Genomic DNA, 15,201 nt, shown 5'->3' on the forward strand with positions numbered 1-15,201 from the left:
AACTTTATTTGTTGTATGGAAGAATTGTTAGCTGTATATGTCTGCCTGGCATGGTTCATCTGACTTTGACCTCATTTTCATGGTTCAGTGGTCAATGTTTAGTTTTCTTGGTTAATGTTAGGTTTATGTGACAGTTGTAAGAAAGCTTTATATTTAGGACTGTCAACATAATATCAATGATTAGTAAAGAAGGCGAGACATTTTAGCGTGTGCACTCTTGTTGCAGAAATTATAGAGAGAGTTTGTAATAATACAAACAAGATCTACAAATAAGTCAAAATGTCGGAAAGCGTCAATTGACCCCGTAAAGCAGTTGTTGTCCTTGAAAGATCATTTTTGCAATAGAGAGAAACTGTTAATAGAAAAATATTCATCACAATAGCATATAGAAATTAGTCAACATGATCGAAAATGTCAACATATTCTTTATATTAGTTATTGCCCCTGAATACTTATGTTTATCTATTCCTCAAAATTGGTTTCCGTTCTAAGTTAAGTGTGCCTCAACCAAATGCTTAAAAACTTATACTAAGGCTAATAAACACAAAACACAGATCAAATTTGAAATTGGCTGTCACTGTTATCGTTTATGAGTTATGCCTCTTCATTCACTTAAAATTGCTATTTTTTTAGTTTCCATTTTCTTACTTGAGTTTGCCCCAACCAAATGTTATGAGACTTATACAATTCTTATAACCAACAAACACAGACCATGTATGAAATTGGATGGCTTTCACCGTCCTTTTTTAAAAAGCTTTTTCTTGTTAGTATATTAATTCGTGTATATTTACAAGCTTGGGCATCTGTGGCCCATTGACAACTTCTCCATTTATTTTTTGGAGCTATCAATTATAGATAGATTGCAATAATGTGTCTATAGCAGAAATGCTCATCAAAAAAAATATCCGTATTTAAAACTTCTTCGAAATCGCCATTTGACCCCTGAGAGGAGTTAATGTCATTGACAGATGAATTTTGTGGGAGTTTTCGCAGACACTATGATAGAAAGAGAAACAGAAATAGTAAAAAAAACATCTCAATAAGATCCATAAATATATCTCTCAGCACGGACGAAAGTGTAAACCGATTCTTTATAGGAATTATTCCTATCAATGTTTTTCTTCTAATTAACGTTGAATTTATCAGTGGTAATATATGTATGTTTTGAAACTATTCATAAAGAAGCAGAAAATTCTTTTTTTTTTGTCAGAAAACACTGTCAAACATCCAATCATACAATCTACACTGATCTGTGTCCACACTTGTATGCAGATGCAAAATAGGATAGACAAAATGCATCTGATATGTGTTTGTTTCCAAAATGTGACTAACATTTCGTGTATGTTCAAGATAATATCCAGGGCTTTGCTCACCATGCGCCTTTTATTAACATGTTTAATTGGTATAATATTCATTCTCTTATTCTGGACAAATCACAAGACAAAATCGGTTGACAATGCACATGTTCGTAGTAATTTTCAAAAGGAAATATTAAAATTCTCTCTTAACAAAGAACCGGGACAAAAACAAATTTACTATATTGTCGACGCCAGAAAATAACCATGATTGCTATTTAAAAGTGTTATTTTACCGGCTTTAACTCATATATTTTCAACAGAGTTGGCAAAATGTCACATTTTCTATTTTTGCCGGCGCCGACGAAACAGCCACTGCCTTTTTTAATATTTTTTTGTAACCGTGTGATTACCTATACTGAAATCTACTCCCTTTTCTTCCCATTTTTTAAACTCAAAGTGGACGGACAACATACTAGTAACATGACTCCGTCGAACGTTTCTTCGTCTATTTTTAGCGTAACACGTACGAAGCTGTTAGCGTCATAGAGAGATGAATATCTCCATGTCAACGTCTTATTGAAACCACCAAAATGTCTAGCAGTGAAAGTGACAGTGACACGGATAGTGTTGAAGAAGTTCAAGTTAAAAAGTATCTAGGTTCCTTCAAGGAGCAACTTAAACAAGCAAAGGCACAGACTTGTATAAAAATTGGTATCAAAAGACAACCTGGTCACTACCATCTGAGAGACACCAGACATGCCGTTCTAGCCACCCAACGTCCAGCATACGGCGGAACACATTGGGATGTTGACATCCCTTTACACCTTCAGAGGTCTACACCACGACTTACACGCTATGCAATAAGGAAGGCTATTCTGAGAGAACAAGAAAGACAGTTAGAAGTAGGTAATGAGGAAAAGGGGTTAGAAGCATTATCCAAACTTGAAAATTTAAATAGGGAGTTCGACAATGTGATGGTGTATAATTACGGCAGAATTGGACTCGAAGAAGATAAAAAGAAGTCCATAGTTTATGAAAATAAAGATTTGCTTCACTGGGAGTTGATGAGGAAGAAATTTGGAAAACAACAAAATGAAGAGATGGAAGAGGAGCGTCAACACAGAATAAAAGTGCTTCGTGGAATTTATGACAACAAACACAGGACACCAAGTATTGAAAATTTAGTTGATGGAATGACAGACACTAATTTTAAAAGATCTCTTGTGAACAAAAATATTGAGGAAGCACAACTTAATCTTGAGAATAAGCAAGAGGACGTGGTCAAAGAATACCAATTAGCTATGTCCGAGATGCTGGACGAATCCCTTGCAAAGGTAGTACACACTTTTGCCGCGAACGATACAAGACTTGCTTTCGAAAATGAGAAAAGGCGCCGAATGTCAGAACATCCAACTAATTCAAACCCCACAAGAGAACAAAAAATAATGAAAGTAGCACTAAATAATCTTGTACGCGCCTTCAACGAAGTGGAAGCGAAAGAAAACAATGAGGAAACCAAATATCAAAACAAAGTAATAGAACAGAAGACGATCATGCAGGAACAATTATTACGTAAAGTTACAACAAATATCGCAAACAAGCTAGTAGCGGAAGAACGCGCAAGACAAATCAAAGAAGCAGAAAAAAATATTGAAGATCCGTCGAGAAACGCATTGCGGCATTTAGTAACGAGAGTTCAGAGGCAAATGTTGCTTCAAAAATTCAAAGGTAAATGGGTTAATTTAGTGAAGAAGCCTAAAGCTGTCGAGGATGCTGAAAGGGTAAATGAAACAGAACACGACAGAAAGCTTAGACTTCAGAGAGAAAGTCAAAGAAGATCATCGTGTATGATAAGGGGCGATGAAGATGAATAAAATTTATATAATGTTTGTAAATAAATTTGAGTCGTGCATTTTAAATCTTTTTATATACAATTCCCGTACAAATCTGCATGTATCAATTTCAGTTGTGGAGGTTAAATAAAAATCCCCCGTTTTCACCATTTTTGTTGAAAGTGTTTTATTGTCCGTAAGACTTTTAAAGCTATTTTCCTAATGTTTGTAGTTTAACCCTCTCCCTTTCACACCGGTACAGCTTACCGGTGAAACCAATTTCAAGATTTTTTTGGGACATTTAGACATGTTTAATCGCCATTTGCTGACGTACAGATGTGGTTAAGGGCTCAAATTAATCCTCAGATAACCAGCAATGCGATTTAATGTGCATCAAACCTCTATCATTATTAGTTAATAAACAAGTCGCCCCTTACTGATGTGTAATTTTTCTGTAAAAACCATTTATTTTTGTTCGAATTTTGAGGGATATTCTCAAAAAGAAGTGCAAAGAAAACTGCTCTTTTAAGAGGATTTATGTCTTTTTTCAATAACTGTGCAGTGAGTTTTTGAAGAATAGTATTAAACTAATAGTTCTAACTTGTACACTAGTTGCAAATGTAATTTTTAGTGTAGCAGCGCAATCACAAAATTGAATTACGCTAAAAATCTGAAGTCATTTCTTAAAGACATTATGAGAAAAGAGACAAAAACCGCTAAAATATTCTGAATTTTTTTGGCAAAGTTGAAATAGATGTAACAAAACATGGTTTCGTAAGTGTTGCGGTATACTAAAGTTGAAAAACACTTTTGTTTGAATGAAGAAACATGTATATTTCAATGAAAAAATGACAGTTTAAAGAGTGGATTCCTCCTAGATTTGCGTAAAAATCATGCATTTGACAACAAAAAATTATCATCTGAACACATAATTCCATAAGAAAACAAACTGGGTGAGAATCTTTATATTATTTTTTTTTTCATTTCTTTCGTAGTAGTAGACTTAAATTTCGATAAATTCACTACAATGCCAGTGGCGCAGGGGTACGCTGATCTATCCGAAGGCGCTAAGATTGAGAGTTCGAATCTCACTGCCGGAGTTGGAAAAATAATTTCCTATATTAAATGTAATTCAACTTAACTTTACTTTCAATTTCAAAAAGGAAACCTACGAATTTTTTTTAAAAGAATGTGTGTGCAAAATTGCCCCCCCCCCTTTTAAACCCTTTGCTCCATCGGGCTCGGTCAAGAGTGTCCCAGATCGAGCTAGCATTGGTAATTCAATGAATTTTCCCTTGTAAAAACAAAGTTTAGGTTGCTGATTGATTGAAAACGAATTAGACAAATAACTAGGGTCCAAGTTTGAAATCGGACAAAAAGAGCGTCTAAAATCAATTATTTTGAACGTTACGGACATCGATATTTCAAGGACTATAGCACGTTATGCGTCTATTTATACCACTATGATAACTTATATGGCTTCAACAGACTCGGGGCATTGTGTTTCCATCAAAACCTGACCCTATTAGCCCACCAATATGTCTCTGCACGACTTTTTGCCCAAGGATTTTGTATTTTTTCACTTTTTCTCCAACAGTCACGTGACTTTTGGAAATATACCACGTGACCAAAAAATGACGAATTATCTTCAAACTTAATTTTTTGAAATATTTTACCAATTATCTTTCATTTGAGCCCAACATGGCATGTGTATGACCATTGATGCGAATTCTGTATTCATTTAAACTTCGATAATGTATTTTCGATAAGTAAAGGTCTAAAATGCATGAAAGGGAAAGGGTTAACGGTTTGGTTGGCTTGCTTGTTTTGGTTGTATATATGTTTGATCAAGCATTGTAATTAAAATTGACATTTGCAACCAATAGATAGACAGGGCTTCAGCTGTATACATTATACTCTACGTTATACTTAACATCCAATAACAATTATAATGTATTTAGTTTGTGAATTGTTCCTTGTTGAAGGCCGTACGATGACAAACACATATAGTTGTTAATTTTTGTGCTATTTAGTGTTCTGTAGAGTGAGGTTTCACGGGCAATCATACCACATATTTTTATCTTCATGTATATACATACTAGTAAGCAGTATTGTTAGTCAGTTTCTTCTCACTTCTACTTCTAGTAGTGCTTGAGCAGAAGTAGTTACATACGCATTTGTATCTGTTTGTTCCTTCTCATATTTGAGTATGAGCAGTAGTAGTTACATACGCATGAGTGTCTGTCAGTTCTTTCTCCTTGTAGTGTATGAGTAGTAGTATAGTAGTGTCTGTCTGTTCCTTCTTTTTGTAGTGTATGAGTAGTAGTAGTAGTGTCTGTCAGTTCCTTCTCAGCCATAGTACTTAGCGTATGAGCAGCATTAGGTGTATAAACAGTAGTGTATGTCAGTTCCTTTCCGTTGTAGTGTATCAGCAGCAATAGGTGTATGAACAGTAGTGTATGTCAGTTCCTTCCCATATTAGAGTATGAGCAGCATTAGGTGTAAAAGCAGTTGTGTCTGTCAGTTTCTTCTCATATTAGTGTATGTGCAGCATTAGGTTCCTTCTCTTAGTAGTGTCTGCCAGTTCCTTCTCATAGTAGTGTATGAGCAGCATTAGGTGTATACGCAGTAAGTATCTGTCAGTTCCTTCTCATAGTAATGTATGAGCAGTATTAGGTGTATAAACAGTTTTGTCTGTCAATTCCTTCTCATAGAAGTGTATGAGCAGCATAAGGTGTAAAGCAGTACTGTCTGTCAGTTCCATCTCATAGTAATGAATAAGCAGCATTAGGTGTATGAGCAGCATAAGGTGTATAAACAGTAGTGTCTTTCAGTTCCTTAGTGTAGCAGTGTATGAACATCATTAGGTGTATAAACAGTAGTGTCTTTCAGTTCCCTAGTGTAGCAGTGTATGAGCAGCATCAGGTGTATAAACAGTAGTGTCTTTCAGTTCCTTAGTGTAGTAGTGTATGAGCAGCATTAGGTGTATAAACAGTAGTGTCTTTCAGTTCCTTAGTGTAGAAGTGTATGAGCAGCATTAGGTGTATAAACAGTAGTGTCTTTCAGTTCCATTTTGTAGTAGTGTATGAGCAGCATTAGGTGTATAAACAGTACTTAGTGTCTTTCAGTTCCTTTTTGTAGTAGTGTATGAGCAGCATAAGGTGTATAAAAACTTGTGTCTTTCAGTTCCTTATTGTAGTAGTGTATGAGCAGCATAAGGTGTATAAACAGTGGTGTCTTTCAGTTCCTTATTGTAGTAGTGTATGAGCAGCATTAGGTGTATAAACAGTTGTGTCTTTCAGTTCCTTATTGTAGTAGTGTATGAGCAGCATTAGGTGTATAAACAGTTGTGCCTTTCAGTTCCTTAGTGTAGTAATGTATGAGCAGCATTAGGTGTATAAACAGTTGTGCCTTTCAGTTCCTTAGTGTAGTAGTGTATGAGCAGGATTAGGTGTATAAACAGTAGTCTTTCAGTTCCTTATTGTAGTAGTGTATGAGCAGCATTAGATGTATAAACAGTAGTGTCTTTCAGTTCCTTATTGTAGTAGTGTATGAGCAGCATAAGGTGTATAAACAGTAGTGTCTTTCAGTTCCTTACTATAGTAGTGTATGAGCAGCATTAGGTGTATAAACAGTTGTCTTTCAGTTCCTTATTGTAGTAGTGTATGAGCAGCATTAGGTGTATAAACAGTAGTGTCTTTCAGTTCCTTAGTGTAGTAGTGTATGAGCAGCATAAGGTGTATAAACAGTAGTGTCTTTCAGTTCCTTTTTGTAGTACTGTATGAGCAGCATTAGGTGTATAAACAGCAGTGTCTTTCAGTTCCTTATTGTAGTAGTGTATGAGCAGCATTAGGTGTATAAACAGTAGTGTCTTTCAGCTCCTTAGTGTAGTAGTGTATGAGCAGCATAAGGTGTATAAACAGTAGTGTCTTTCAGTTCCTTATTGTAGTAGTGTATGAGCAGCATTAGGTATATAAACAGTTGTCTTTCAGTTCCTTATTGTAGTAGTGTATGAGCAGCATTAGGTGTATAAACAGTAGTGTCTTTCAGTTCCTTAGTGTAGTAGTGTATAAGCAGCATAAGGTGTATAAACAGTAGTGTCTTTCAGTTCCTTATTGTAGTAGTGTATGAGCAGCATTAGGTGTATAAACAGTAGTGTCTTTCAGTTCCTTAGTGTAGTAGTGTATAAGCAGCATAAGGTGTATAAACAGTAGTGTCTTTCAGTTCCTTATTGTAGTAGTGTATGAGCAGCATTAGGTATATAAACAGTTGTCTTTCAGTTCCTTATTGTAGTAGTGTATGAGCAGCATTAGGTGTATAAACAGTAGTGTCTTTCAGTTCCTTAGTGTAGTAGTGTATAAGCAGCATACGGTGTATAAACAGTAGTGTCTTTCAGTTCCTTATTGTAGTAGTGTATGAGCAGCATTAGGTGTATAAACAGTTGTCTTTCAGTTCCTTAATGTAGTAGTGTATGAGCAGCATTAGGTGTACAAACAGTAGTGTCTTTCAGTTCCTTTTTGTAGTAGTATATGAGCAGCATAAGGTGTATAAACAGTAGTGTTTTTCAGTTCCTTAGTGTAGCAGAGTATGAACATCATTAGGTGTATAAACAGTAATGTCTTTCAGTTCCTTAGTGTAGCAGTGTATGAGCAGCATTAGGTGTATAAACAGAAGTGTCTTTCAGTTCCTTATTGTAGTAGTATATGAGCAGCATTAGGTATATAAACAGTTGTCTTTCAGTTCCTTATTGTAGTAGTGTATGAGCAGCATTAGGTGTATAAACAGTAGTGTCTTTCAGTTCCTTAGTGTAGCAGTGTATAAGCAGCATAAGGTGTATAAACAGTAGTGTCTTTCAGTTCCTTATTGTAGTAGTGTATGAGCAGCATTAGGTGTATAAACAGTAGTGTCTTTCAGTTCCTTAGTGTAGTAGTGTATAAGCAGCATACGGTGTATAAACAGTAGTGTCTTTCAGTTCCTTATTGTAGTAGTGTATGAGCAGCATTAGGTGTATAAACAGTTGTCTTTCAGTTCCTTAATGTAGTAGTGTATGAGCAGCATTAGGTGTATAAACAGTAGTGTCTTTCAGTTCCTTTTTGTAGTAGTATATGAGCAGCATAAGGTGTATAAACAGTAGTGTTTTTCAGTTCCTTAGTGTAGCAGAGTATGAACATCATTAGGTGTATAAACAGTAGTGTCTTTCAGTTCCTTAGTGTAGCAGTGTATAAGCAGCATAAGGTGTATAAACAGTAGTGTCTTTCAGTTCCTTATTGTAGTAGTGTATGAGCAGCATTAGGTATATAAACAGTTGTCTTTCAGTTCCTTATTGTAGTAGTGTATGAGCAGCATTAGGTGTATAAACAGTAGTGTCTTTCAGTTCCTTAGTGTAGTAGTGTATAAGCAGCATACGGTGTATAAACAGTAGTGTCTTTCAGTTCCTTATTGTAGTAGTGTATGAGCAGCATTAGGTGTATAAACAGTAGTGTCTTTCAGTTCCTTTTTGTAGTAGTATATGAGCAGCATAAGGTGTATAAACAGTTGTGCCTTTCAGTTCCTAAGTGTAGTAGTGTATGAGCAGCATTAGGTATATAAACAGTAGTGTCTTTCAGTTCCTTTTTGTAGTAGTATATGAGCAGCATAAGGTGTATAAACAGTTGTGCCTTTCAGTTCCTAAGTGTAGTAGTGTATGAGCAGCATTAGGTGTATAAACAGTAGTGTCTTTCAGTTCCTTATTGTGGTAGTGTATGAGCAGCATTAGGTGTATAAACAGCAGTGTCTTTCAGTTCCTTATTGTAGTAGTGTATGAGCAGCATTAGGTGTATAAACAGTAGTGTTTTTCAGTTCCTAAGTGTCGTAGTGTATGAGCAGCATTAGGTGTATAAACAGTTGTCTTTCAGTTCCTTATTGTAGTAGTGTATGAGCAGCATTAGGTGTATAAACAGTAGTGTCTTTCAGTTCCTTTTTGTAGTAGTGTATGACCAGCATAAGGTGTATAAACAGTTGTGTCTTTCAGTTCCTTATTGTAGTAGTGTATGAGCAGCATAAGGTGTATAAACAGTAGTGTCTTTCAGTCCCTTAGTGTAGCAGAGTATGAACATCATTAGGTGTATAAACAGTAGTGTCTTTCAGTTCCTTAGTGTAGCAGTGTATGAGCAGCATAAGGTGTATAAACAGAAGTGTCTTTCAGTTCCTTAGTGTAGTAGTGTATGAGCAGCATTAGGTGTATAAACAGTAGTGTCTTTCAGTTCCTTTTTGTAGTAGTGTATGAGCAGCATTAGGTGTATAAACAGTAGTGTCTTTCAGTTCCTTTTTGTAGTAGTGTATGAGCAGCATTAGGTATATAAACAGTTGTCTTTCAGTTCCTTATTGTAGTAGTGTATGAGCAGCATTAGGTGTATAAACAGTAGTGTCTTTCAGTTCCTTAGTGTAGCAGTGTATGAGCAGCATTAGGTGTATAAACAGTAGTGTCTTTCAGTTCCTTAGTGTAGTAGTGTATAAGCAGCATACGGTGTATAAACAGTAGTGTCTTTCAGTTCCTTATTGTAGTAGTGTATGAGCAGCATTAGGTGTATAAACAGTAGTGTCTTTCAGTTCCTTTTTGTAGTAGTATATGAGCAGCATAAGGTGTATAAACAGTTGTGCCTTTCAGTTCCTAAGTGTAGTAGTGTATGAGCAGCATTAGGTATATAAACAGTAGTGTCTTTCAGTTCCTTTTTGTAGTAGTATATGAGCACCATAAGGTGTATAAACAGTTGTGCCTTTCAGTTCCTAAGTGTAGTAGTGTATGAGCAGCATTAGGTGTATAGACAGTAGTGTCTTTCAGTTCCTTATTGTGGTAGTGTATGAGCAGCATTAGGTGTATAAACAGCAGTGTCTTTCAGTTCCTTATTGTAGTAGTGTATGAGCAGCATTAGGTGTATAAACAGTAGTGTTTTTCAGTTCCTAAGTGTCGTAGTGTATGAGCAGCATTAGGTGTATAAACAGTAGTCTTTCAGTTCCTTATTGTAGTAGTGTATGAGCAGCATTAGGTGTATAAGCAGTAGTGTCTTTCAGTTCCTTTTTGTAGTAGTGTATGACCAGCATAAGGTGTATAAACAGTTGTGTCTTTCAGTTCCTTATTGTAGTAGTGTATGAGCAGCATAAGGTGTATAAACAGTAGTGTCTTTCAGTTCCTTAGTGTAGCAGAGTATGAACATCATTAGGTGTATAAACAGTAGTGTCTTTCAGTTCCTTAGTGTAGCAGTGTATGAGCAGCATAAGGTGTATAAACAGAAGTGTCTTTCAGTTCCTTAGTGTAGTAGTGTATGAGCAGCATTAGGTGTATAAACAGTAGTGTCTTTCAGTTCCTTTTTGTAGTAGTGTATGAGCAGCATTGGGTGTATAAACAGTAGTGTCTTTCAGTTCCTTTTTGTAGTAGTGTATGAGCAGCATTAAGTGTATAAACAGTTGTCTTTCAGTTCCTTATTGTAGTAGTGTATGAGCAGCATTAGGTGTATAAACAGCAGTGTCTTTCAGTTCCTTATTGTAGTAGTGTATGAGCAGCATTAGGTGTATAAACAGTAGTGTTTTTCAGTTCCTAAGTGTCGTAGTGTATGAGCAGCATTAGGTGTATAAACAGTAGTCTTTCAGTTCCTTATTGTAGTAGTGTATGAGCAGCATTAGGTGTATAAGCAGTAGTGTCTTTCAGTTCCTTATTGTAGTAGTGTATGAGCAGCATTAGGTGTATAAACAGTAGTGTCTTTCAGTTCCTTTTTGTAGTAGTATATGAGCAGCATAAGGTGTATAAACAGTTGTGCCTTTCAGTTCCTAAGTGTAGTAGTGTATGAGCAGCATTAGGTATATAAACAGTAGTGTCTTTCAGTTCCTTTTTGTAGTAGTATATGAGCACCATAAGGTGTATAAACAGTTGTGCCTTTCAGTTCCTAAGTGTAGTAGTGTATGAGCAGCATTAGGTGTATAAACAGTAGTGTCTTTCAGTTCCTTATTGTGGTAGTGTATGAGCAGCATTAGGTGTATAAACAGAAGTGTCTTTCAGTTCCTTATTGTAGTAGTGTATGAGCAGCATTAGGTGTATAAACAGTAGTGTTTTTCAGTTCCTAAGTGTCGTAGTGTATGAGCAGCATTAGGTGTATAAACAGTTGTCTTTCAGTTCCTTATTGTAGTAGTGTATGAGCAGCATTAGGTGTATAAACAGTAGTGTCTTTCAGTTCCTTTTTGTAGTAGTGTATGACCAGCATTAGGTGTATAAACAGTAGTGTCTTTCAGTTCCTTTTTGTAGTAGTGTATGAGCAGCATAAGGTGTATAAACAGTAGTGTTTTTCAGTTCCTAAGTGTTGTAGTGTATGAGCAGCATTAGGTGTATAAACAGTAGTGTCTTTCAGTTCCTTAGTGTAGCAGTGTATGAGCAGCATAAGGTGTATAAACAGAAGAATCTTTCAGTTCCTTAGTGTAGTAGTGTATGAGCAGCATTAGGTGTATAAACAGTAGTGTCTTTCAGTTCCTTTTTGTAGTAGTGTATGAGCAGCATTAGGTGTATAAACAGTAGTGTCTTTCAGTTCCTTTTTGTAGTAGTGTATGAGCAGCATTAGGTATATAAACAGTTGTCTTTCAGTTCCTTATTGTAGTAGTGTATGAGCAGCATTAGGTGTATAAACAGTAGTGTCTTTCAGTTCCTTAGTGTAGCAGTGTATAAGCAGCATAAGGTGTATAAACAGTAGTGTCTTTCAGTTCCTTATTGTAGTAGTGTATGAGCAGCATTAGGTATATAAACAGTTGTCTTTCAGTTCCTTATTGTAGTAGTGTATGAGCAGCATTAGGTGTATAAACAGTAGTGTCTTTCAGTTCCTTAATGTAGTAGTGTATAAGCAGCATACGGTGTATAAACAGTAGTGTCTTTCAGTTCCTTATTGTAGTAGTGTATGAGCAGCATTAGGTGTATAAACAGTAGTGTCTTTCAGTTCCTTTTTGTGGTAGTATATGAGCAGCATAAGGTGTATAAACAGTTGTGCCTTTCAGTTCCTAAGTGTAGTAGTGTATGAGCAGCATTAGGTATATAAACAGTAGTGTCTTTCAGTTCCTTTTTGTAGTAGTATATGAGCAGCATAAGGTGTATAAACAGTTGTGCCTTTCAGTTCCTAAGTGTAGTAGTGTATGAGCAGCATTAGGTGTATAAACAGTAGTGTCTTTCAGTTCCTTATTGTGGTAGTGTATGAGCAGCATTAGGTGTATAAACAGCAGTGTCTTTCAGTTCCTTATTGTAGTAGTGTATGAGCAGCATTAGGTGTATAAACAGTAGTGTTTTTCAGTTCCTAAGTGTCGTAGTGTATGAGCAGCATTAGGTGTATAAACAGTTGTCTTTCAGTTCCTTATTGTAGTAGTGTATGAGCAGCATTAGGTGTATAAACAGTAGTGTCTTTCAGTTCCTTTTTGTAGTAGTGTATGAGCAGCATAAGGTGTATAAACAGTAGTGTTTTTCAGTTCCTAAGTGTTGTAGTGTATGAGCAGCATTAGGTGTATAAACAGTTGTCTTTCAGTTCCTTATTGTAGTAGTGTATGAGCAGCATTAGGTGTATAAACAGTAGTGTCTTTCAGTTCCTTTTTGTAGTAGTGTATGACCAGCATAAGGTGTATAAACAGTTGTGTCTTTCAGTTCCTTATTGTAGTAGTGTATGAGCAGCATAAGGTGTATAAACAGTAGTGTCTTTCAGTTCCTTAGTGTAGCAGAGTATGAACATCATTAGGTGTATAAACAGTAGTGTCTTTCAGTTCCTTAGTGTAGCAGTGTATGAGCAGCATAAGGTGTATAAACAGAAGTGTCTTTCAGTTCCTTAGTGTAGTAGTGTATGAGCAGCATTAGGTGTATAAACAGTAGTGTCTTTCAGTTCCTTTTTGTAGTAGTGTATGAGCAGCATTAGGTGTATAAACAGTAGTGTCTTTCAGTTCCTTTTTGTAGTAGTGTATGAGCAGCATAAGGTGTATAAACAGTTGTCTTTCAGTTCGTTATTGTAGTAGTGTATGAGCAGGATTAGGTGTATAAACAGCTGTCTTTCAGTTCCTTATTGTAGTAGTGTACGAGCAGCATTAGGTGTATAAACAGTACTAAGTGTCTTTCAGTTCCTTATTGTAGTAGTGTATGAGCAGCATTAGGTGTATAAACAGTTGTGTCTTTCAGTTATTTATTGTAGTAGTGTACGAGCAGCATTAGGTGTATAAACAGTTGTGTCTTTCAGTTCTTTATTGTAGTAGTGTATGAGCAGGATTAGGTGTATAAACAGTTGTGTCTTTCAGTTCCTTATTGTAGTAGTGTATGAGCAGCATTGGGTGTATAAACAGTTGTGTCTTTCAGTTCCTTATTGTAGTAGTGTACGAGCAGCATTAGGTGTATAAACAGTTGTGTCTTTCAGTTCCTTATTGTAGTAGTGTATGAGCAGCATTAGGTGTATAAACAGTAGTGTCTGTCAGTTCCTTATTGTAGTAGTGTACAAGCAGCATTAGGTGTATAAACAGTTGTATCTTTCAGTTCCTTATTGTAGTAGTGTATGAGCAGCATTAGGTGTATAAACAGTAGTGTCTTTCAGTTCCTTATTGTAGTAGTGTACGAGCAGCATTAGGTGTATAAACAGTTGTGTCTTTCAGTTCTTTATTGTAGTAGTGTATGAGCAGCATTAGGTGTATAAACAGTTGTGTCTTTCAGTTCTTTATTGTAGTAGTGTATGAGCAGCATTGGGTGTATAAACAGTTGTGTCTTTCAGTTCTTTATTGTAGTAGTGTATGAGCAGCATTAGGTGTATAAACAGTAGTGTCTTTCAGTTCTTTATTGTAGTAGTGTACGAGCAGCATTAGGTGTATAAACAGTTGTGTCTTTCAGTTCTTTATTGTAGTAGTGTATGAGCAGCATTAGGTGTATAAACAGTTGTGTCTTTCAGTTCTTTATTGTAGTAGTGTATGAGCAGCATTGGGTGTATAAACAGTTGTGTCTTTCAGTTCTTTATTGTAGTAGTGTATGAGCAGCATTAGGTGTATAAACAGTTGTGTCTTTCAGTTCTTTATTGTAGTAGTGTATGAGCAGCATTGGGTGTATAAACAGTTGTGTCTTTCAGTTATTTATTGTTGTAGTGTATGAGCAGCATTAGGTGTATAAACAGTTGTGTCTTTCAGTTCTTTATTGTAGTAGTGTATGAGCAGCATTGGGTGTATAAACAGTTGTGTCTTTCAGTTCTTTATTGTAGTAGTGTATGAGCAGCATTAGGTGTATAAACAGTTGTCTTTCAATTCCTTCTCATAGTAGTGTATGAGCAGCATTAGGTGTATAAACAGTAGTGTCTTTCAGTTCCTTCTCATAGTAGTGTACGAGCAGCATTAGGTGTATAAACAGTTGTGTCTTTCAGTTCTTTATTGTAGTAGTGTATGAGCAGCATTAGGTGTATACACAGTAGTGTCTTTCAGTTCTTTCTCATAGTAGCTATATAAGAATTTTATTAATCTAATCTAATTAAGAACCCATAAAGAGCATCATTTTACAACAATATTGTGCACAATATGATTGGAAAAAAGCTGAACAGAAACACAATACCATACTTTAATGTTATGGACGGTATCAGAGCCTAACACAACATGTATTTTACATAATTATGACATAAAATTTTATAATAATAAAATTATTTGATATATTTTGTTTTCATCTGGATCTTATTTCTAATTTCCTAGGCACATGAGAGTTGGTAAGTGCTCTTTTGTGAACAGCCAGAAATATGTTTTATCCTTAGGTAGTTGTGAACCATGAAAATGAATATATAGTGTATGAGCATAATTATGTGTAAAATCAGTAGTGTCTGTCAGTTTCTTTTCATAGTAGTGTATGAGCAGCATTAGGTGTATAATAGTATTATAGATAATTACCTTAATAAATCTTTAGAAAATTGTTCATGTTTGTGCGTTCTGGTGATGTATATCACAAATTAGTGAACTTGTAAACTAAAAATATCTGTTTTATATGTATGTTAATTGTATTGCATGTAAACATGGTGAAGTTGACCACTGTTGAAGACTGGGGACAGTATTTTTTATTAACCAGT

At 35.6% G+C, this 15,201-nt stretch overlaps 1 protein-coding gene across 1 annotated transcript; it reads left to right on the forward strand.

Moving 5' to 3' along the window:
* Positions 1–1,854: 1,854 nt before the first annotated feature.
* Positions 1,855–3,217, forward strand: LOC143082628 (uncharacterized). The gene has a single exon (XM_076258412.1). It carries the CDS (start codon positions 1,889–1,891, stop codon positions 3,170–3,172), a length of 1,284 nt encoding a protein of 427 aa, XP_076114527.1. The 5' UTR covers positions 1,855–1,888; the 3' UTR covers positions 3,173–3,217.
* Positions 3,218–15,201: the final 11,984 nt, after the last annotated feature.

The sequence above is a fragment of the Mytilus galloprovincialis genome, chromosome 7, assembly GCF_965363235.1.
Source record: "Mytilus galloprovincialis chromosome 7, xbMytGall1.hap1.1, whole genome shotgun sequence".
In the NCBI taxonomy this organism is placed as follows: Eukaryota; Metazoa; Mollusca; class Bivalvia; order Mytilida; family Mytilidae; genus Mytilus; species Mytilus galloprovincialis.

Excerpts from the sequence above, each read along its gene's own strand:
- LOC143082628 (XM_076258412.1), top strand. The coding sequence starts at position 1,889 with ATGTCTAGCAGTGAAAGTGACAGTGACACGGATAGTGTTGAAGAAGTT.